At 42.4% G+C, this 22,481-nt stretch overlaps 1 protein-coding gene across 1 annotated transcript in view; it reads right to left on the bottom strand.

The window, feature by feature from the left end:
• Window positions 1-22,481, bottom strand: part of ROCK2 (Rho associated coiled-coil containing protein kinase 2) — a 126,471-nt gene that overhangs the window by 24,357 nt on the left and 79,633 nt on the right. Inside the window, exons 13-24 of the mRNA XM_061622773.1 lie at window positions 21,559-21,607; window positions 19,973-20,108; window positions 19,695-19,786; window positions 19,269-19,515; window positions 18,869-18,975; window positions 17,875-18,034; window positions 16,198-16,358; window positions 14,223-14,407; window positions 11,313-11,382; window positions 2,710-2,813; window positions 2,407-2,593; window positions 88-181 (exon numbers count right to left, since the gene is read on the bottom strand). Of these exons, the coding sequence (XP_061478757.1) occupies window positions 88-181; window positions 2,407-2,593; window positions 2,710-2,813; window positions 11,313-11,382; window positions 14,223-14,407; window positions 16,198-16,358; window positions 17,875-18,034; window positions 18,869-18,975; window positions 19,269-19,515; window positions 19,695-19,786; window positions 19,973-20,108; window positions 21,559-21,607 (1,592 nt within the window). The remainder of the gene's footprint in view (window positions 1-87; window positions 182-2,406; window positions 2,594-2,709; window positions 2,814-11,312; window positions 11,383-14,222; window positions 14,408-16,197; window positions 16,359-17,874; window positions 18,035-18,868; window positions 18,976-19,268; window positions 19,516-19,694; window positions 19,787-19,972; window positions 20,109-21,558; window positions 21,608-22,481) is intronic.

Here is a 22,481-nt window from a genome sequence, read left to right as displayed (position 1 = left end):
AAAACAAAATTACTGGTATTTGTAAGGTGAAAATTTATAATTAATCACTGATAAAAGTTACTTTATGGGGGGAAAAGGAACACTCACGTTCTTGTACTTCTTTGAGCTTGTTATTCAATTCTTCTTTCTCATTTGCAAGATTAGCCACATCACTAGTTAGTGTCCTATTTGCTTCTTCCAGCTAAAGTTAAGAAATTAAAGAAGGAACGTGTTACCCATTGGTTTAAAAAACAAGCCAGTCACCTGTTCAAGTAAGAGGTAAGATCGCCATGGATGAAGAGAGAATTTCTACAAGAAAAATACATGAAAAAAAGCTATGTGGAAGCAAACAAAGATGGGAGTGCAAAATTTAAGGGCAGAATTGTGAGAAAAATATATCAAAGCTTAACACTACCAACAAAAAGAAAGTTGAGAGGTTGCAGAAAGTTAGAAACAACTAAGGACAAGGTTGAAGAGCAAGACTAAATGACTGGACAGAAAAAAAGTCACAAGTCTCAATTTGCAGTAGAATTTAAACATTGGTCACCATTTATAAGTCAAAAGAGGAGTATTAAACCAGAATCACCTAAATCTTTAGTTCCTATACACTGCAGCTACAATTCTGTAACAGGCTAGAAAAACAAAAATTAATGGAAGGTACGTTTGGCTCAGTTCACAAGTAACGTTAAGCCAAACAATAGCATGAATGTATGGCCTTCTGAAAGGATATCACAACCGCTTTGCTCTTCCTTTGGTCTTGCTGCTGATGTGTATTGTCTGAACCTGGGCTTGTGGTTTGTCTCACCCCAAACTTACCACAAGCTGTAATCAACATTTGTTCTATGACTTACAGCTCATGGTTCGTCTGGAGTGAGACAAACCACAAGCCTAGGCTCAAATGACATGCTAAGCCAGGGGTGGAGACCTCCAGCTTGCAGGCCTAATTAAGTCCACCAAGCCTCTCCATTTGGCCTTTGAGATTGTTTCAGCCGAGCCACACCAACCTGCCCTACACCTGATATCATATATGGCATGGGGCAAGTAAAACCTGACTCAGCCAAAAGGGGCTTTGCAGGCACCTACTGAGCAGCTGAAGACTCCTCCAAAGTCCTTTGCAAAGCACTGTGCACAAGGCTTTACAAGACCTGATAATCAGCTAATTGTCAGATCTCGCTAAGTCCCTTGCAAAGCACTATCATGTAGAGTGCTTTGCAAAGGGCTCTGCAAGACCTGTGTGGGCACCAAAGGTCACCTGACATTGACATCAGGTGAATGACAGGTGGGCAGCACCACCCACCTGTCAAATTTGGTCCATGAGTGAGGGAGATAACAATCTGGCTTGTCTGCCAGATCCAGTTCTGTTCTTCCCCCGCAAATCTTGAGAGAAGACAAATCTTGGCTGAGCTCACAGAAGCAACACAGCTGCAGGACTGGCAGAAGAACAAAGTGCATGCACTCTCCTGTGAGGAAGCCTGCACATCTGTGCTAAGCCATGGCATGATTTAGCATTATATGTGAACTAGATTTTATGTAACAAGGGTCAGGATTGAAAATTGCAGCTCCTTTATTATCTTATTCAGCAGCAACCAATACAGTAGGGCCCTGCTTGTCGGTGCCCTGCTAATACGGCGGTGCCAACAGGGCGATCAGCTGTAGCACGGAGCTCCAGCCACCGCACTCCAGCTGACAGCGATAAGCTGGAGAGCACGAGTTCCCTGCACTCCAGCTGCAGCGCAGGGAACTTGCGCACTCCAGCTGATGACTGTCGGCTGGAGCTCCCAATGCTCCAGCTGATCACGTGCTCCAGCTGATCAGCTATAGCGGGGGGAGCTTGAGCTGATCGCTGTCAACTGGAATGCGGCAGCTGGAGCTCCCTGTGCTATAGCTGATTGCGTGATCAGCTGTAGGGCGGGGAGCTCCCACGCTACATCTGAGTAGGGCCCCACTTTCCAGGGGTTTTCACTTTTCAGCGGGGCCCTGGAACGGAACCTTCTGTATGAGTGAGGCCCTACTGTACTCCCTTAGGAGGTATAAATCAAGGACTCTGCCTCCTGACTATCCAAATTATATACCTCTAAAAATATAGTACTGAAGCATCCATGACTGCAGCATAATAAAATTATATTCTGTGTAATTTGTGGGTACCTGTCTGGATATATTTACTTCTCTGAAGGCTCAATGAATTGTTGTAACTGCCTCACGGGTGGAAAATTATCTCCTGAGAAGCATTTTACTGAACATTTAATATTTCTTCATTGTGGAACACATATTGCCCAAGAGATTTCAAAGTTGCTTACCACTGTCATCAACTCAATATGCTTCGGTCTGCAAGGACTAAATCCTAATGCTGAAGGACATTTGTGTCCATGATAAAGAAATTCTGCAGACACAATAAAGCTATCATATACATTTGATGGAATTACTTACAGATCCTATTGTGGCATCTTTTTCAGCAAGTTCCTGCTTATGCCTAGCCATCATTTCTTTTATTTCTAATTCCTTCATTATCTTTTCCTTTTCCAAATCAGAGTACTGTTCTTCAGCAATGGAGCGAGCCAACTGCTCTGAATCTGCTTTAGTTAAAGTAATCTCAAGTTGCGCTGCCAAAGAATCCCTGGAAGGCAATGATAAATTATTACTGCAGTTGAAAAAATTATACCCTTCGTTTCTGAATTTCAGATATTGATATTCTGTTTTGTATGGCCAAGAATCAAACTGCCAAATGCTCACCTCTCATCCTGCAACTCTTGTATTTTTTGTTGCATTTCTTTACAGATTTTTGTCTTTTCTTCACATTCTTCTTTCAGTTCCCGAACTTGAGTTTTATACAGTGTCTGAAGTTTTACAAGGGAAAACTGATGTCAATACTGTAGCATTGGTGCAGTCATGCACACAAACAAAAATCCCATTAGAAAGGTTGCTTTGCCTTAACATCTGTTCAAGTTGTGGAATCTTCACAGCCTCTTACCAACGTTTAAAATGACATCAGAAACAAGCCTTCATAATACACATACACTGATCAGTTGCTGGCATGATTAAAAGTGGGAGCTATGAAAATGCCCTAGTCAAACTAGAATGGACCGTTGCTCTCACCTGAAAGGTGGTTTTCCCAGGTATCATGCTATCACGTGGGTTTAGCGCCATCTAGCATCCGAAGGCAAGAATGCACAGGAGTCAAGACCCAGACTGCTCCTTCTGGTTCCACTCCAGTTCATTCGAGACAAGGCTGAAGTGAAACATCTGGACGGCAATTATAAACATAACAGGCAGAATAACCAAGAAAAGGCAACTACACAAAGGAGCAGCCACATCCAGAACATATACACAAAGGCGTTGACTCATTAACACATTATGACTTACTGAAATTGAAGTAACCTTACCACTAAAATGTATGAGAAGATGATACAGTGTAATACACCCAGGCAGCCTCCATCAGAGAAGGCTGTGATGGCATGATACCTGGGAAAACCACCTTTCAGGTGAGACCAACAGTCTGTTTCCCCAGGTAGCCTGCCATCGCATGGAATGTACCAACAACCCCCTAGTAGGGAGGGACGACCTGCTACTTAAACCTGTGAAACAACCTGTTGCAGAACACGCCTCCCAAAAGACGTGTCAGCAGAGGCACAGCAGTCTATCTTATAGTGCCTGATGAATGAGTCTGGAGTAGACCATACCGCTGCCCTGCAAATAGCTGCAAGAGGTGAATTTGTTGCAAACACAACTGTGGTAGCTGCAGATCTGGTAGAACACGCCGTGATATTCCGAGGCACCGGCAGCTTGAGTGACTCATAGACCAGGGCAATGAAGGCACAAAACTAACAAGCTAAGATGGATTTCGCCACTTTCTTTCCCAGAGTTCTAGGGTGAAAAGATACAAATAAGAATTCAGTTACCCACGTGTCTTGGGTATGGCAAAGGTAAACCTTGAGGGCTCTGCAGACGTCTAGAGAGTGCCAGACTTTGTCGAACAGGTGAACAGGACAAAAGGATGGGAGTACAACGTCCTGGTTACAGTGAGATGCACAGCTTACTTTGGGATGGAAAGATGGGTCCGGATGTAAAACTACTGGGTCCTTATGAAAAATGCAGAGATGGTGGGCTGAAGAAAGTGCACCTAACTCTGACACCCATCTAGCCGAAGTGACAGCCACTAGAAAAAGGTTTTTGAAAGAAAGCACCCGCAAGGGCACAGACCTGAGGGGCTCGAATGGAGGGTGCTGCACCTTCTGCAAACTCCAGGACAGAAAACGATGACGTACTGCTGAAGTGAGCAAAGCAGCTCCCTTCAAAAAAGCTTAACCAGAGGGTGAGAGCCCATGGGGATACTCAACAAATTAACAGACAAAATCAAAGAGATAGAAGACGCTTGGCAATGCAAGGTGTTGGGCTTCAGACCCATCTTCACACCTTTGTGAAGGAACTGTAAGACCTGTTGGACCATGGCTTTAGAAGTTTGTAGACCACGGGAGGCACACCAGCTGGAAAATGCCAACCACATACTCTGGTAAATTCGACCAATTGCCAAGAAAATCCAACACGGTCACATTTGACTTCAAAAGAGGAAACTTCACAAAAATGAGGGGATTGGTAAAAAGAAAGCTGAAAAACAAAGTCCAGAGGGTCACATCACTCGAAAATGCTTGGAAGTTGTTTAAAAACACTATATTAGAAGCTCAACTGGAGTGCATACCGCAGATCAGAAGGTACCGCCAGGGCCAAGAAGATGCCAGCATGGTTAACGAGCAAAGTCAAGGAAGCTCTTAGAGGCAAAAAGTCTTCCTTCAGAAAATGGAAGTCTTGTCTGAATGAAGAAAATAAAAAAGAACACAAACTCTGGCAAAAGAAATGCAAGAAGACAATAAGGGATGCTAAAAAAGAATTTGAGGAGCACATTGTTAAGAACATAAAAACCAACAACAAAAAATTCTATAAATATATTCAAAGCAGGAGACCATCTAGGGAGGCGATTGGACCCTTGGATGATAAGGGAGTCAAAGGTGTACTAAAGAACGATAAGGAGATTGCAGAGAAGCTAAATGAATTCTTTGCATCTGTCTTCACAGTGGAAGATATAGGGCAGATCCCTGAACCTGAACTAACATTTGCAGGAAGGGATTCTGAGGAACTGAGACAAATAGTGGTAACGAGAGAGGAAGTTCTAGGCTTAATGGACAATATAAAAACTGACAAATCACCGGGCCCGGATGGCATCCACCCGAGAGTTCTCAAAGAACTCAAATGTGAAATTGCTGATCTGCTAACTAAAATATGTAATTTGTCCCTCGGGTCCTCCTCCGTGCCTGAGGACTGGAAAGTGGCAAATGTAACGCCAATCTTCAAAAAGGGATCCAGAGGGGATCCCGGAAATTACAGGCCAGTTAGCTTAACTTCTGTCCCTGGAAAACTGGTAGAAAGTATTATTAAAGCTAGATTAACTAAGCACATAGAAGAACAAGCCTTGCTGAAGCAGAGCCAGCATGGCTTCTGCAAGGGAAAGTCCTGTCTCAGTAACCTATTAGAATTCTTTGAGAGTGTCAACAAGCATATAGATAGAGGTGATCCAGTGGACATAGTGTACTTAGACTTTCAAAAAGCATTTGACAAGGTACCTCACCAAAGACTTCTGAGGAAGCTTAGCAGTCATGGAATAAGAGGAGAGGTCCTCTTGTGGATAAGGAATTGGTTAAGAAGCAGAAAGTAGGAATAAACGGACAGTTCTCCCAATGGAGGGCTGTAGAAAGTGGAGTCCCTCAAGGATCGGTATTGGGACCTGTACTTTTCAACTTGTTCATTAATGACCTAGAATTAGGAGTGAGCAGTGAAGTGGCCAAGTTTGCTGACGACACTAAATTGTTCAGGGTTGTTAAAACAAAAATGGATTGCGAAGAGCTGCAAAAAGACCTCTCCAAACTGAGTGAATGGGCGGAAAAATGGCAAATGCAATTCAATATAAACAAGTGTAAAATTATGCATATTGGAGCAAAACATCTTAATTTCACATATACGCTCATGGGGTCTGAACTGGCGGTGACCGACCAGGAGAGAGACCTCGGGGTTGTAGTGGACAGCACGATGAAAATGTCGACCCAGTGTGCGGCAGCTGTGAAAAAGGCAAATTCCATGCTAGCGATAATTAGGAAAGGTATTGAAAATAAAACAGCCGATATCATAATGCCGTTGTATAAATCTATGGTGCAGCCGCATTTGGAATACTGTGTACAGTTCTGGTCGCCTCATCTCAAAAAGGATATTCTAGAGTTGGAAAAGGTTCAGAAGAGGGCAACCAGAATGATCAAGGGGATGGAGCGACTCCCTTATGAGGAAAGGTTGCAGCATTTGGGGCTTTTTAGTTTAGAGAAAAGGCGGGTCAGAGGAGACATGATAGAAGTGTATAAAATTATGCATGGCATTGAGAAAGTGGATAGAGAAAAGTTCTTCTCCCTCTCTCATAATACTAGAACTCGTGGACATTCAAAGAAGCTGAATGTTGGAAGATTCAGGACAGACAAAAGGAAGTACTTCTTTACTCAGCGTATAATTAAACTATGGAATTTGCTCCCACAAGATGCAGTAATGGCCACCAGCTTGGACGGCTTTAAAAGAAGATTAGACAAATTCATGGAGGACAGGGCTATCAATGGCTACTAGCCGTGATGGCTGTGCTGTGTCACCCTAGTCAGAGGCAGCATGCTTCTGAAAACCAGTTGCCAGAAGCCTCAGGAGGGGAGAGTGTTCTTGCACTCGGGTCCTGCTTGCGGGCTTCCCCCAGGCACCTGGTTGGCCACTGTGAGAACAGGATGCTGGACTAGATGGGCCACTGGCCTGATCCAGCAGGCTCTTCTTATGTTCTTATGTTCTTGACTTGTCAATGGCCGTCTAGAAGCCAGCATGGTATCAATAACCTCCTGTGATAAATCAGAGCAGATAAACTGTATCTGCTCAAACGCCAACCTGTCACTCAGCCAGTTAGGAGCTGGATGCCAGATCAGTCCTTGCGAGAGAAGATCTGGCCTCACTGGCAACCTCCAAGGATCTGCTACAGATAAAGCGAGGAGATCTGAGAACCACGGGCAGCGTGGCCAGTAAAACTAACTGAGCCTGTTCACGCTGAAGTTTCTTCAGTGTTCTGCCTAGCAGAGGAACAGGTGGAAACACATATAGGAGGCCGTCTGGCCAAGGAGTCCGAAGAGCATCCACAGACTCTGCCTGTCTTTAGATACCTTGAGAAGAACCAGGGAAGCCGAGTATTGTGGTTGAAGACAAACAGATCCGCAGCCAAAGCGGTGCTGGAGGAGTCAAAACACTGCCGGATGTAGCTTCCATTCCCCCAGAATCACCTGCTGCCTGCTTAGCAGTGACATTCAAAACCCCGCCGAGGTGTTCTGCCCTCAAGGACAGCAAGTGTCTCTTGGCCCAACTGAATATCAGCGTGGTCTCTGCCTGAAGAATTCGAGACCTGGTGCCCCTTTGCCAGTTCAAGTGTGATTTCACGGATGTGTTGCCTGTTCGGATCAGGACGTGAGTAAAATGCAACACTGTCTGGAAATGACAAGGACCAGATTGACCGCCCTCAGCTCCAGCCAGTTTATGCTGTGGCCCTTCTGTGACACAGATCAGGTGTACTGCATGAAGCAGGAGTTGCAGTGAGCCCTCCAGCCACTCAGCCTGGCATGTGTTGTAAGAACAGTCCTGTCCAGCTCTCAGAATGGAGCCCCCTTCTGAAGATTCCAAGTTGAAGGCCATCCTTAGAAGGAAGACCGTAGCGAGGGAGACAGACAAACCTCTCGGTGCATGGAATTGGCAATGTCTTGACTGAAATGGCAATAAGGCCCATTGGAGTGGACGAGTATGATGTCGAGCCCAAGAGACAATATGGATGGTTGAGATGAGCAGCCTAGGGCTTTCGCCAGTAGCATAACATCTGCCATCGAGCGGCGCATTAGGAGCTGCATCATGTCCTTGATAGCTGAGATTTGCCATGGTGATAGGAAGACCATGGCTTGGGCTGCATCCAGAATGGCTCCCAGGTGCTGAAGTCATTGAGTAGGAGATGGATGACTTTGTTTGAGATTGACTAGAAACCTGTGGTCCCTCATGGCTGCAAGAGTATGATGAAGGTGAATTAAAGCCTGGTCCCTGGATTTTGCCCGAACCAGTAAGTTGTCCAGATACAGATAAATGTGGACAACCTGGAGTCAGAGGTGGGCAACTAGGGTGACCATCACCTTTGTGAACAATCTTGGAACTGATGAGAGTCCAAACGGCAGGGCCCAGTATTGGAAAGGGTGGTGGCCGAGCGCAAACCTCAGGAAGCATCTGTGGGCTGGGCAGATTGGAAAATGCAGATATGTCTCCTTCAGATTGATGGATACCAACAAGTCCCCTACCTGTATTGCCTATTGAGGCTAGGGACTCCATTTTGAAGCACCGATCTCTCACAAACCGATTCAGAAACGTGAGGTCTAGAACAGCTCTCCATGACATCTCTCTTGGGGACTGCAAACAGGTTCCAGCCCTGGCTAATAAACGCTATTCCTTGGGCACTGACTATGAATCACCTGAAGATTCCAGCAGTAGACAAACCAATTTCATGTTTGGTTACCAAATCTCTTCTTCCCAAAGAAGGGACTCCCAGTTCAAGGACTCCTCTGAATGAAGAATGGATTTTACTCTTCATTCAGAGGAGTCCTTGAACTGGCATGCAGGGGGCGAGCCCATTCTCTCCTTTGCTAACTTATAATGCGGGTCTGGAACAGGAAGGGAATCGCAGATCTAGGAGTTCTCAGAACCTTGGCACCCTTAACTGGTGCAGGTGTAGGTTCCAACGGAGCAGATTGGAGGCCCAAATTTTCTAGTGTCCTGCGAAACAGAGGTAAGAAATTGGCTGAGTCAGAGAGACAGTGAGAGGTATCCTCCTCTGTCTCTGATTCTCCACTCCAATCATTCCCTTCAGCGTCCAGCGGAATGGAAGGGTCCACTAGGTCTGCCACATAGCTCTGCCTCTGGCAACATCAAAGGGGTTCGGTGACACGGATCGACCTCCATCTGAATGGCTGTGAAGAGTAGCAGACCTGGCATGAAGTTGTGTATGAGGGAGTACTTGAAAACTTGTGCAGGACTGGGCCTGCAGCTGCATTGGCCATTGAGCTTGCAACAGGGAGCCCAGCAACGCATCTTTCAGCTGAAAAACAAAATCAGCAGTCAACTGCAACCCAAGCAAAGGAACTTGTGCGGTCTGGAGACGAGGTGGCTCCATAGCCACTAGATGAGCCTGCTGAGGTGGTGATGTGACAGCAGCAGGGCCAGGTGACTGAGCTCTAGCTTCAAGAATAGGGTGACTGACAGTAGAAGGCAAAACCAGCAACTGGAGAACCGGCAGAACAGACGCAGGAAGCTGGTGAGCAATAGAAGGCTGAACTGGAAAACCATCAAAGTCCTCCTCCGATGATACAGCTGGAGAGTGAAAGAGGGCTGTCAGTCTCTCTTGACCTGTAACAGGTGTCTCCTCTGCCACCATGGTGGCCGTAGAAGAGGATACTTCCAGCATACTTGGAAGAGACACATACTGTGCCCATCTGGCTGCAAGCTGAGTCCAGGAGTGCATGGATTTGGCAACTGCCTTAGTATGGTGCTTAGAGGCCTTGCGCTTTGGTGCCTTGGATCTCATCTCTTGAGATGTTGTGGTGGATATGCAAAGCCACTCTGCATCAGAGGATTCTATCGACAGAATCTACAGTTGGTGTTTGGCTGGCCATGGTATACATGCACACAATAGAGGGGTGTGGTACCAGTTGTCCAACACGCACAATGGAAGAGGGGTGCAGTGATTTGAACACTTAGACATGCCTAGACACACACACACATGCACACGGTAGGGGCTGCGGTGATTTCATGCTTAGACACTTAGACCTACACATACAGTAGAGGGGTGGGGTGATAAATAATTGGAATATATAGTGGAAATATATATAATAGAAATATATCTACCTGTCTATATACGCCCTTTAGGGAGTGGGCAAACTAGCAGAGGTTGAAGAGAAAAACCAAAAAGGGCTAACAACCTTCAAAAAGAGTGGGAAAATGTAAACAAAATGGCAGGCAGGAGGGCTAAAGAAGGCAAGAAGCTGCCAAAATTGTGGGCAATTGAAAAAGGGCAAGAAAATGCCAGCTGCCCAAAGCTGCAGCTGCAAGCTCCAACAAGCTCGCCTCAGCCTAAGCCAGACAACGTGGGCATGGAGAGAGAGCGCCGCCACCCCTGTGATTGATTGATTGATTACATTTATATACTGCCCCATAGACAAAGCTCTCTGGGTGGTTTACAAAAATTAAAAACATTAATTTTTAATGTTTTTAGTGTCTGTGATCAGCCGCAGTTGTGAGCTCCAGAGGGAACACGCTGAAAAGTGCAGCCGCTCCAGCAGCCAATTGGAGCTGCAGCCGTGAGCTCCGGTAAGGTCCACTACCTTGTGGAGGGGGAAGATACAACAATCCTCTAGGGCCGCAGCCATGAGCCCTGTGAGGTAAGGCAGCCAGCTCCCCCTGCTAGCAAGGGGGGTCTGCAGGGCTGCACTTGCAAGCCCTGCAAAAGTGGAGACCAGAGAGATCTCTGCCCACTAGCAAGGGGGATCTGCAGAGCCACAGCCATGAGCTCCTTCAAGGAAGAACCAGGAGATCTGCGGAAGGAGGTGGGAAGGTGAAGAGGGCTGGGATTTCTGCTAGGGCTTAACAAGACCTAAGAGGAAAGAAAGCAGCCCCACATTGCAAAACACTCTCAACACTCCTTACTCCCCCACACAATTCTCACACGCATACAAAACTCACTACACAAAGGTAAGGAAAACTGCCTCGGATGAAGGCAAGAATGAACTGCAGTGGGACCAGAAGGAGCACCCTGCGTCTTGACTTCTGTGCATTCTTGCCTTCAGATGCTAGATGGCACAGTAACCCACGTGATGGCATGCTACCTGGGAAAACTCTAAATTTGACCATCATATATTGTAGTTAATAAATCTCTCATATAATTGCAATGTGACCTTGAGATAGCCACTCACAATGTACTATCTTTGCCTTTCCAAATCACTGAGCATTCAAAGATAGGGCAATTTACTTTGATTCCAGAGAAATCATATAGTGTTTATGCTATTATGAAGCACATTGAAACTGTAGACTCAAGTTATGTTGTAAGAAAACTAAAATCATGACTGCAAATCTATCAATACCCTAGGGGAAATGTGAAATTTACACAAGTGTGACATGGCCACAAAACCCATAAGTACTGAAAAAGTCTATATTAATTAATGGCATAATAACAATGCCAATGAAGTACATACTGAAAAATACTGTTCTGCTTCAAGTTGGTCTTGAAGTTCCTTCATCTGTCCATCAGCATCTTGACGTTCCCTGTTAGGAGAATAACATTACTTACTTGTAAAATACTATGGTTTTTCTGACTAACACTGCTTGAATACATGGATAAATGAAATTTTCTAATGCCCAATCTTTCACCTTGTTTTGTAGTCCATAATATCAGCTAATACCCTTGTTTACCGAACAGGGCAAAATAGGACTGTAAAGAAATCCTGTCTATTTGAATTAATTATTATTATTATTATTATTATTATTATTATTATTAACAGCAACAACATCATTTATGACCCACCCTTATCCAAAAGTTTCAGGGCAAGTTACAACAATGATTAAAATACAGCACTAAAAACAATTACAAACATCCTAAAATCACAAAATAGGGTGGGTTCAAAAAATATACATCTTGGATGTCAAAGACCAGAGTAAAGAGGGTATTATGTAATAATGGGTATTATGTAATGTGTTCTGATATTTTTACTGTAATGTATTTGATGCAAAAAGTTTTCTGTCTGGTCTGGTGAAAGTTGGTTTAACTGTTGCATGTGGCCTTAACTGACAGCTTAACTGGAGAGTTCACAGAAACAGCCAGAAGAAGCCAGTTGCGGAAGAGGATAAGGGAAGAAGGAAGACTTGAGAGACAGATGTGAGGGAAGAATATATCTGCAGCACTGAAGGGAAAAGTAGTCTGCGGTGTTGGTCTATGGTGACTGGTGGGAGTGCCAGAGGGAAGATTTCCAGGGCAGCACAGCAAGACAAACCTGTGCTTCAACAGATCAGTAAACAGTTGGAAAAAGAGGCTTCCAGCAGAGCCCTCAGGTGGTGGTGGTTGTTATTTATCATTACTAATATTTTATTACCAATCCTTAACCATGAGGTCTCAGGAGAGATTACAACAGTTTAAAATACATAATGAAAAACAAAAACAACGTAAAATTGTTATAGTGTTGGGGAGACTTCACTGGGATGGAGAGAATAAAGGGGCAATTTGGCTAAAGGGCTTTAACAAGGTAACTATGTTTAATAGGGAAAAACTGTGTTATAATAAACTATTAAACTAAGCTACAGTAGGGCCCCACTTTTTGGCGTTCTGCTAATATGGCGGCGCCAGCGGGGCAATCAGGTGTAGCGCAGGGAGCTCGCGTGCTACAGCTAACCACTGTCAGCTGGAGCGTGGCGGCTGGAATACAGTAGGGCCCCACTTTCCGGCAGTATTTGCTTTGGAGCGGGGCCCTGGAACGTAACCTGCCGTATGAGTGGGGCCCTACTGTATTAGTATTTAAAGTACCAGTAACAAGTTAACAAAGCATATAATCATTTAAAGATACAGTGTATTTTAAAGTAACCAAATAACCTTGTGCACTTAAAAATATTGTAATAAAGAAACATAAATACCTTTGTTAAATACAGTATCTGTATCTGACTGGCTCTGTACCATGCCTGGACCTCCCCCCCCCTCGTCACCAAATCGGAAAGGGGGTGAGACAAGGGCATATTTTATCACCCTATTTGTTTAATCTATACGCAGAACATATCATACGGAAAGTGGGATTGGACCAAGATGGAGATGTGAACATTGGAGGGAGAAATATCAATAATTTAAGAAATGCAGACGATACCATACTACTAGCAGAAACCAGTAATGATTTGAAACAAATGCTGATATAAGTTAAAGAGGAAAGCACAAAAGCAGGACTACAGCTGAGCGTCAAAAAGACTAAAGTAATGACAACAGAAGATTTGTTGTTGTTGTTATGTGCCTCCAAGTCAACTACGACTTATGGCAATCCTATGAATCAGCGAGGACATTGAACTTGTCAAGGATTATCAGTACCTTGGCACAGTCATTAACCAAAATGGAGACAATAAAGAAATCAGAAGAAGGCTAGGACTGGGGAGGGCAGCAATGAGAGAACTAGAAAAGGTCCTCAAATGCAAAGATGTATCACTGAACACTAAAGTCAGGATCATTCAGACCATGGTATTCCCGATCTCTGTGTATGGATGTGAAAGTTGAAAAGCGGATGAGAAAAATCACCTCATCTGAAATGTGGTGTTGGAGGAGAGCTTTGCGGATACCATGGACTGCGAAAAAGACAAATAATTGGGTGTTAGAACAAATTAAACCAGAACTGTCACTAGAAGCTAAAATGAAACTGAGGTTATCATACTTCGGACACATCATGGGAAGACATGATTCATTAGAAAAGACTAATGCTGGGGAAAACAGAAGGGAGTAGAAAAAGAGGAATGCCAAACAAGAGATGGATTGATTCCATAAAGGAAGCCACAGACCCGAACTTACGAGATCTGAACAGAGATCTGCTCTTGGAGGTCATTGATTCATAGGGTTGCGATAAGTAACAACAACAAACTATGTCTCCAATTCTTTATCAGTGTTTTGTCAGTTCAGAATCAAGAACTGTATGATAGTTGTGAGCCATGATCAGCTACAATGGAATTGATCACTGAAATCCTCTGGAGGAGCACTGTCAGTTATCCCCCAGTGTTAGAGGTCCAACTGGCCTCAACTAAAAGTTGGGCATTTAGTGTCTATGGTCTTATACCGTGGAATATTCGTCCAGCAGAGAATCGGCTGGCATCCTCATTTTTGACTTTCAGGAGTCTCCTGTCAATCTTTTTATGCCAACAGGTCTTTGCAGCTATTTAATTCTTATTTTTTATTAACCAGTCACCTAAATGATTGTCTGTATTTTTATTTTTAATGGTGTTTTATTATATTTTAACATAGTACACGACCCTGATATTTTATGGTATCTCAGTATGGACATACTTTTATAAATAAAAACAAACGAACAACATACAAACAAAAATATACAGTAATAATAAACATTCTAATTGCTGAATTAGCTTACTTGCGAAGTTCGTTATTCTGCTTTTCTAAACTGAGTTTGATTTCCAAAAGATGGTTGTTTTCCTGCTTTAGTTGTTTTTCCGACATTTTCAAAGAATTGACATTCTGCGTTTGCATCTTCAGGTCATTTTGTGTCAGAGAGCGCTTTTGCGTTTCCTGTTCTATTTTTAGTGTCAGATTTTCAACCTAGAAACAAATGGATTCCTTTTGTTCATAAACATTCTACAGGTATATATAGTAATACTAATAATACCACCATGCTCTCTTTAAGGGTGTTTATTTAAGAGAAAAACAAAGATAAAGTCTGTTTTACCAAAGCTACTTTGAAGAGATTAGGCAGGTCTTGGGCTATCCTGGCTGAGTTGGGGCTATGTTGGCACAACTCCCTCATCCCAGCTCAGCTGGGGATACACTGGCATAATTCCCCCAAACCCAGCTGAGCCAGGGCTATGCTGTCTCAGCCCGCAGAACATATGCAGTCGAAAGCCCCCATAAAGAGGTGTTCTGGACGGGGCAAGGAGAAACTTACATGTAGTGCAAACCTCTTTCAGCTCACTTATGTGACCTGGTAACATGGTGAAATTTACACTGGCAAAATGCGGAATGAGAGTCAAACCATTTTAAAGGCTTATTTCCCTCTGCCAAGCTCAGGACAGCTCAGCCAGCAGTAGTCCTGCTCCTGGACACAGTGTGGAATAAGGCTAACTTATGCCTGCTTATTTTAAGGTGGCATAAGTTCCGCCAGCTTCCTATATTTAGGATTGCTATGTTACAGAGCAATCCTAACTACAATAAGTTACCGTAAATTGCCCTTATTCCAAATTCCATTCAGGAGACTCTGGGAAGGTCTACTGCCATAGGAATATAGGAAGCTGCCTTGTACTGAGTCAGATCAATGGGCTATCTGGCTCAGTATTGTCTTCACTGACTGGCAGTGGCTCTCCAGAATTTCAGACAGCGAGTCCCTCCCAGCATCATGGCTGAGCCAGCAGGTAAGTGTGTTGAGGACTGGACCTTAGGTCACATGACTGGGCTGAACAGGATTTAGAACAGGTGTAAATCTCTCCTGCCCCTGCCATGCCCCGGAATACTTTTTTGGGGGGGATTAATACTAGTGTAACTTCCATTGGCTTGTTCCACCAGATGAGCCCTGGCTGAGCTAGCAGAGACTCAGCTAAACTGGGATGAGGGATTTATGCCAAAGATTTGGATTTCACTGTAAGGTGTACATAGGATTGCAGCCTACCTAGAAATAAGCTCCACTGGACATAGTACTTACTTTTGAATAAACATGCATAAAATTGGGGCTGTAAGACTATAATTATAGCCACACTTACATAGCAGTAAGTTCTACAAGTGAATGGGACTTGCAATACTTTGACCAGTGTTGCTGCTTATACCATCCCATCTTTAAATAGGGTAAATGGGACTGTAAAACCCCGTTTTATAAAAATAATTTTATTACCTAACTTTTCATCCAAAGTTTTTATCCGTTAGAGAAGTCAGCAGTTTCCATTCAACAGTTCATATTTCAAAGCAACTTATACAGTGATTTAGTACTTGGGTCTGGGATCTGCACAAGAGTGTAAGGTACTTCTATGCGCACACTGAGGGGTATGCTTGCATGCGTCCCAAATTTTCAACCTCCCCTCAGTGCTGCAACACCCACCTCTGATGTCCCATGGAGTTCCCTGATCCTCAGGAGTGGCTTTTCAGGCGCATGAGAAGTTTTAGTGGACAGGAAAGCCACAGTGCATGCACAGAATGGTGTATGCAATTCTTTGAGTCCAAGGAAGCTATGTGGTTCTTATACTTTATTTCACATTAGTTTGTGGTAAAGAACTAAAGTGAACATAAGGTAATAAAGCTAAACAGAAACTTGGGTACAAAACGTAACTGAAAGGGGGAAGAATCCTATGTAGATATAACCAGGAAGAGATGTTAAAGTTATTGCAAGTTTCCTATTTAATACTTACATCCTCACTTAATTTATCTTTTTCCTTTAGCAACTCGTTTATTTTCTGTTGCGACTGTTTCAAGTCACAATCCAACATGGAACAGCGCTTCTCTACTTCTAATAAGCAGTTTTCTACTTTTACTTTTAAAACTCTCTCTTCCAAAAGCTTCTTTTCCATTTCTGTGATGGGGAAAAAAAACCAACCCAATCATTTAATACATGCAAAATCAGTGTTCACGTTCACTTACGTGAATGCATTCAAGCCCATCACCAAATAGGAAGGACCTCTGGCAAGAAAATAATACAAAGCTCAAAACTGAAAGTACAGCTATCAATGAAGGACCAGCACACCTGGAATCCTCTTAAATTGGACAGAAAAGACACTGAACAGCCAATTGGTGAAATGTTTTCAGATTCTGCCCAGTCAGCTTGAAATAATTAATATATTCAAGCAATTGTATAAGCAAGGTTATATAAGCTATGTAAGTTTTATAAGCAAACCTTCTCAGCTTCGATTTACTGTCAGCTTTCCACTTTTCTACTCAAATACAGGTTCACCGACTGCCTAAACATATTCTCAATCTCTTTGTGAAAGTGAGGTTGACTTTCTGATGTATGGCTGCTGCCCCCCAATTTTATATATCCATTGTCTTTGACTAGGGAGGACTGGAAACAAGTTCCAGTGAAATGTCAGATGGATTCATCAGCATTGCCAGCAGTCCGTGCAGTTTATTTGTACTAAAATTTACAAGCAAAAAATATTTTCTCTTCCAAGCAATTTCTTGTACAATGTATTATTAGAATCAGAGAATAGTAGAGTTGGAAGGGGCCTATAAGGCCATCAAGCCCAACCCCTGCTCAATGCTTGTCTTGAAACCAGCAAGATGACCAGGTTACATTTGATCTCAATTCTGTTGAAAACATTTTAAATACCATATTTGGTCATTCTTTGTTGTTGTTGTTGACAAGATACAAAATGTCAGAAGTATTCAGAGGCAGCATTGTGCAAATTTTAAGACTCTTAACACACAATCCTGTGCATGTCTATCCAGAAGTTAAGTCCCATTGGGTTGAATCCAACAAAGTCACTGTGCGAGCAGAATGACTTCCACTCATGCAACAGAACTTCCCTCCTTCTTCTCCCCTCACACCTGCTTATTTGCTCCAGAGGGTTGGAAGAATCCAGAGGGCAAGCTTCGCTGCATGAGTTGAAGTCATTCTTCTCATGTGACAACTTCACTGGATACAACCCACTGAGTTTAATGGAGCTTACTCCAAAGAAGTGATCATAGGAATGCAATCTAAGACCTATAGGATGCTTAACAAATAGTATGACCACCAGTGTCCATACTGTCCCTACATCCAACCAAAGCCCCATCGCCAAATATACATCTGAAGCTAAACAGACTTAGTTTATATCAGGCAAACACAACTAATTTGCATTAGTAGAATTTTAAATTAAGATTAGCCATTTGTGGTATAGTGGCTAGCGAACTGGACTTGGAGGTGGAAAACTTCCAATCTCCACTCAACTATGAAGCTAGCTGGATAGCCTTGGTCAAGTAATTATCTCTCAGCCTAACTGACCACATGGTATTGCAAGGCTAAAATGCTGCTGTGAGTTCCTTGGAGACAGGATGGGATACAAATAAAAGAAATAATTGAAGTTACAAATGTGTGACATTATTACGCTTACCTTTCATGGCTTCAGATTTGGCTTCCTCAATGGACTTATAGATTTTATTTTTGTCTGCTAGTCGGGCTTTTGTTGCCTTATGTTCAGCTTCTTCTTGCTCCAAGTTCTGCTGGATGACTTTAAGCTTGTACGTCATGTCTATTTCCGTATTGCTCTTCTCCTGTTATATAAACACACAAAAATGTAATTGCTTGAACATAATCCCACTAATGCTGTGAACTAAAAATCTGCAATTTAAATTGAGTGCCTGCCCAATCATCAGAAGAAAAAGATGGCTCTTTTACTGAGATTTCTGATTTTGTCTTCACCTTTACTTAATAAAAGTCTAAATATGGCAGAAATACATTTGGAAATAGGATGTTTACCAGAAGTGTTATACATCACCCCACCCCCATCACAGAACAACTGAAACTAGTGTGGCAGCACAAGGAAAATTTCCAAGATAAAAAAGGATCTGATTCCTCATCATCCCTTACTGGCTACTGTAGCAAGACAAGCTGGCATGCTTGCAACCTGGGCAATATGGCAACCTAAACAATCTTGACACATGCCGTGCTCCGTATTTCCCCATACCCTCCCAGTTTCTCAGCTCTCATCAAATAATTCCTTGCATAAAAGTTATCACAGCTGACCTAACCTATAGGTCCCATCAAGCCTAGATTCCTACTACACTTCTCCATCTATAAGCTTCTTTATATCACTCATCTTGTCTGAAGGCTAATGTTGTTTGGGGGAAAAGGAGACAAAAGCTGCAAGAGATGGCCTTAGCAACTGCTTGATGCTTAAAGCCAGCAAAGAGGTCGCAAACTCAGCAGAATAAGGTGGAATCTGCCATAACACATTCATAGGAAAACACTACCCACTTTCACTAATCGTTTTTTCTATAAACATTTAGCATAATTACTGCTATATAGAAGGAATACTGAATGCCACAATTACTACATTTGCTACATTAAACCAATAAACAATATTCTATTATCTTTGAGATGTTTACCTTCTCCAGATCTGTGAATCTGTCTTGTAATTGTCTTTTCTCTGTCTCCATTTTAGCTAATACAATCTTTCCATTTTTTACTTCTTCTTCCAAACTAGATATGCGGGCTAAGAAAATGTTGGAAGAGATGAACCAGAAAAAGAATGTCAGCTTCACATGGCATTAAAATGAAAGATTTTATGAACTGTGATTTTTAAAAAAAGAAAACCTATCTTCCAGATGTTTTGAAGGCACCAGAATAATTAGGAGGAACATGTCACCACTTCTTGACCAATTAAAATGGAGATACATTAGTAAGCTATACTAAGCATGTTAATAAAATCCAAATTTAAATAATGGCAGTTATGCTGCTTTGAATATTTCTATTATGGATCAGTTTCCAGCACATTGGTGTTCATACCCTGTAGGTCATTAATAATCTCCGACCCATGTGTTCGATCTCTTCTTTCAGATTCTAGAGCTGACTGCAGATTGAGGAAGTCCTTCTCAAGTCTGAGTTTAGTATTCTCTAGTCCACAGTTCTTATCCTGAAGATCTCTGTTATTAGCTTCCAGCTGCTGAATCTGCTTTGTACTTTCTGTCTGGTTTTTTCTCAACCTGGCTGCTGTATCAGACTCTGTGCGCAGCAAAGCATTGGCTTCATCCAGCTATTGAACCATGAAAAAGATTCAAGTTAATTTATCGATCAAAAATAAAAACCTTTAAATCGTGTTCAAGATGGCATCACTGCAGCAAAGCATTTCACTATCACAGTTTTTTTTTAAATATGATGACTAACTTATGCCTCAGAATTTGGGTTTAATTTACAAACATAAATATAGCTTGCCTGTCTTTGTAGTTGAGTTATTTTTTCATTTGATATTTGAGAGTTCTGATTCCTCTTTTTCAAATCTTCAAGCTGGTCTTTTAAACTGTTAACTGTAAATAAATTAATAATTACATCACAAAAAACCTTTTACAAATTCCAAGCACCAACAAACAATCTTGTCCATCCTTCCTCCCCTCGCCTCCAAATTAACCAATAGCTTTTATTTATTTATTTATTTATTTAATTTGTATCCCACCCACATAGCCCAGACTCTTTTAAGATTCTAATTCACATACCATCATTTTCTAGATTGCGTTTTTTATCTGCCTCGTGTTCTGCTTTCCTCTGGTATTCTGCATTCTTATGCTGGAGAAGAGCTCTCTCTCTTTCCAACTGTCTTAAGGCAGATTCCAGATTTTTTCTTGAGGTTACCTGGAAATATGAATTGAAGAACAGAAGGAATAATTCCCCTTCAAGAAAATATTTGAAATATGAAGGCATTTTTCTAAAGTTAAAACAGGAAGCCCATCACGAATCTAATTAATGCAATAACAAGTAAAAGTGTTTCTCATTTGGCTATAGTAAATATTTTATGTAATATTCAGCAGATGTGCTCATGAAAAATTACAGACCACCACAATTTCCAAACAGGAAAACAGTGACAAAATTTTATTTTTTACAAATCTATAGTGTGGATCCAAAAGATTCCTTGGGCAAGCAGAAAGAAACTTCCACTTACACAAGGCAGACCCACCCAGTTCTCTCTGCCATTGCAGCCCCCACAACTATGCCATCCCAGGGCTGGCTTTTGAGGAGGGAACAGGGGGCTAAATTGGGAAGAAGGGACAAGGAAAGCCCCATTCTTTGGATCCAACTCCATGGGATGCTTAAAAAGTCTAGTTCAAAATGTACTACTTCATCTGGCCCTAAAAAGCCTAAATTTGAAAACCACCACCACCACAACGTATTTTTGTGTCCACCTCTCACCTGGAATGCAGGTCCCAAGGCGGATTACAAAGATTTACAAATACAAAGCACACATAAAACCATACAGAAATTTTAAAATACAAAAGCATATAAAGAACCATACATAAAACAAATCCATAAAATCCTTAAAAACATTGATACGAAGGGGTAAAATATTAACCAAATGCTTGGATAAAATGATGAGTCTTCAGCAGCTGGCTAAAAATGGGTAGAGAAATCTAATTCATATCACACTGAAACCAACAACCAAACTCCTTTGTCTTATGGAACTGAATCATAAGTTAATACGTATTGTATGAAAAGATCCAAGTGTTTACCACAAATCAAAGCTGCACTGCTGGTCACATTCCTTCCTCACCACCACCATTCCCCAATGTCTACACATTCAACATGGATTTCTGCAAGATGGTGGAAATACACATGCTCCAGGAATAAGTGGATATTCCCTCTGAGACTGGAGATGGTATTTATACTGCCTGAATGCACATACAACTATTTGAATGGAAGATCACAATGAAACTGAATTGTGCTTTCAGACCTCCCCAGAATGAATACCAGTCTCTGAGGAGCACAAGAATAAATGACTTGTGTGATGCAGTGACTCGAATGTTGGGTTTAGAAGTTAGAAACTTGAGTAAAAAGTCCTCTGGAAATTATTTGCAAGATAGTTCAAAAACTGACTACATATAAAGCAGCTTACATTTCTCTCACCAATATGCTTTGGTATCTCCAGTTGTATTGTAATAAATACTATTAGGGCAGCAACTGTCACTGCTCTGGTATAATCCCCTAATGCCTCCCAAGGTATGCCGTCATTCCCCCATAAACAAAAAAGATTAATTAAAAGATTCAAAAACACAAACAATGGAAAAATATAAAATACATAATACCCTACCTCCTCATCCAATTCCTTCATTATCTTCTCTAGGCGATTATTAATAGTTCTGGGTAAGTATTAAAATATATATTAGGTGGAAAGTACATAATAACATATAGAAATAAGTCTTCTGTACAGGAAAGGAATACCATCAATGAACTTGCTAACAGTTGTTAAGTTACATACAACAAAGACTGAATGAGACATTTGGTCTTACCGTGAAATCGGTCTTCTCTGTGCATGTCAAAGATGATATGATGGGTAACTAGCTCCACCTAGTGGTTGAAGGCAAAAGAGTACTGCTGACGTTTTACTGTAGCTCCGTTCCTGGTCTGCGCCTGCTCCGTGCTCAGTTTACAATGACAAGCCCACCAAATCAGGCCAATAGATGCCACAAACAAGACAAGACAACAGTACTCATACACTCTCTGCTCCAGGACTAACCGTGCTTATAAAGGCAGCCCAGCCCTCATAGCGAGTGGCCCTAATATAATCTTTGACATGCACAGAGAAGACCGATTTCACGGTAAGACCAAATGTCTCTTCTCCTGTGCATGGAAAGATGATATCAGATGGGACATACCAAAGCTGACCCATGGAGGGTGGGAATACTGCTGGGCTGTGGTCACGAATGATCCTTGAGGATGTGCTGTAGCACCCTCTTCCCAAAGGCTGCCTCCGATGAAGCATAGGAGTCTATTTTATAATGTTGAATGAACGTATTGGGAATGGACCATGTGGCTGCTCTACAAATCTCTGCGAGAGGGGCATTACGGGAAAAGGCCGCTGATGTGGCCGCTGCTCTGGTAGAGTGAGCTACTATTCCGGTAGGATGAGCTAATCTTAGAGAGGCATAAACTAATGATATGCATGCCTTAATCCACCTGGCTAGTGTGGACGTGGACACTTTATTCCCTAGGGAGGTAGGGTGGAAAGAGACA

Source organism: Rhineura floridana, chromosome 4 (assembly GCF_030035675.1).
Source record: "Rhineura floridana isolate rRhiFlo1 chromosome 4, rRhiFlo1.hap2, whole genome shotgun sequence".
NCBI lineage: Eukaryota > Metazoa > Chordata > Lepidosauria > Squamata > Rhineuridae > Rhineura > Rhineura floridana.
Note: the sequence above shows the minus strand (reverse complement) of the source record. Positions and strands in the feature narration are given on the sequence as shown.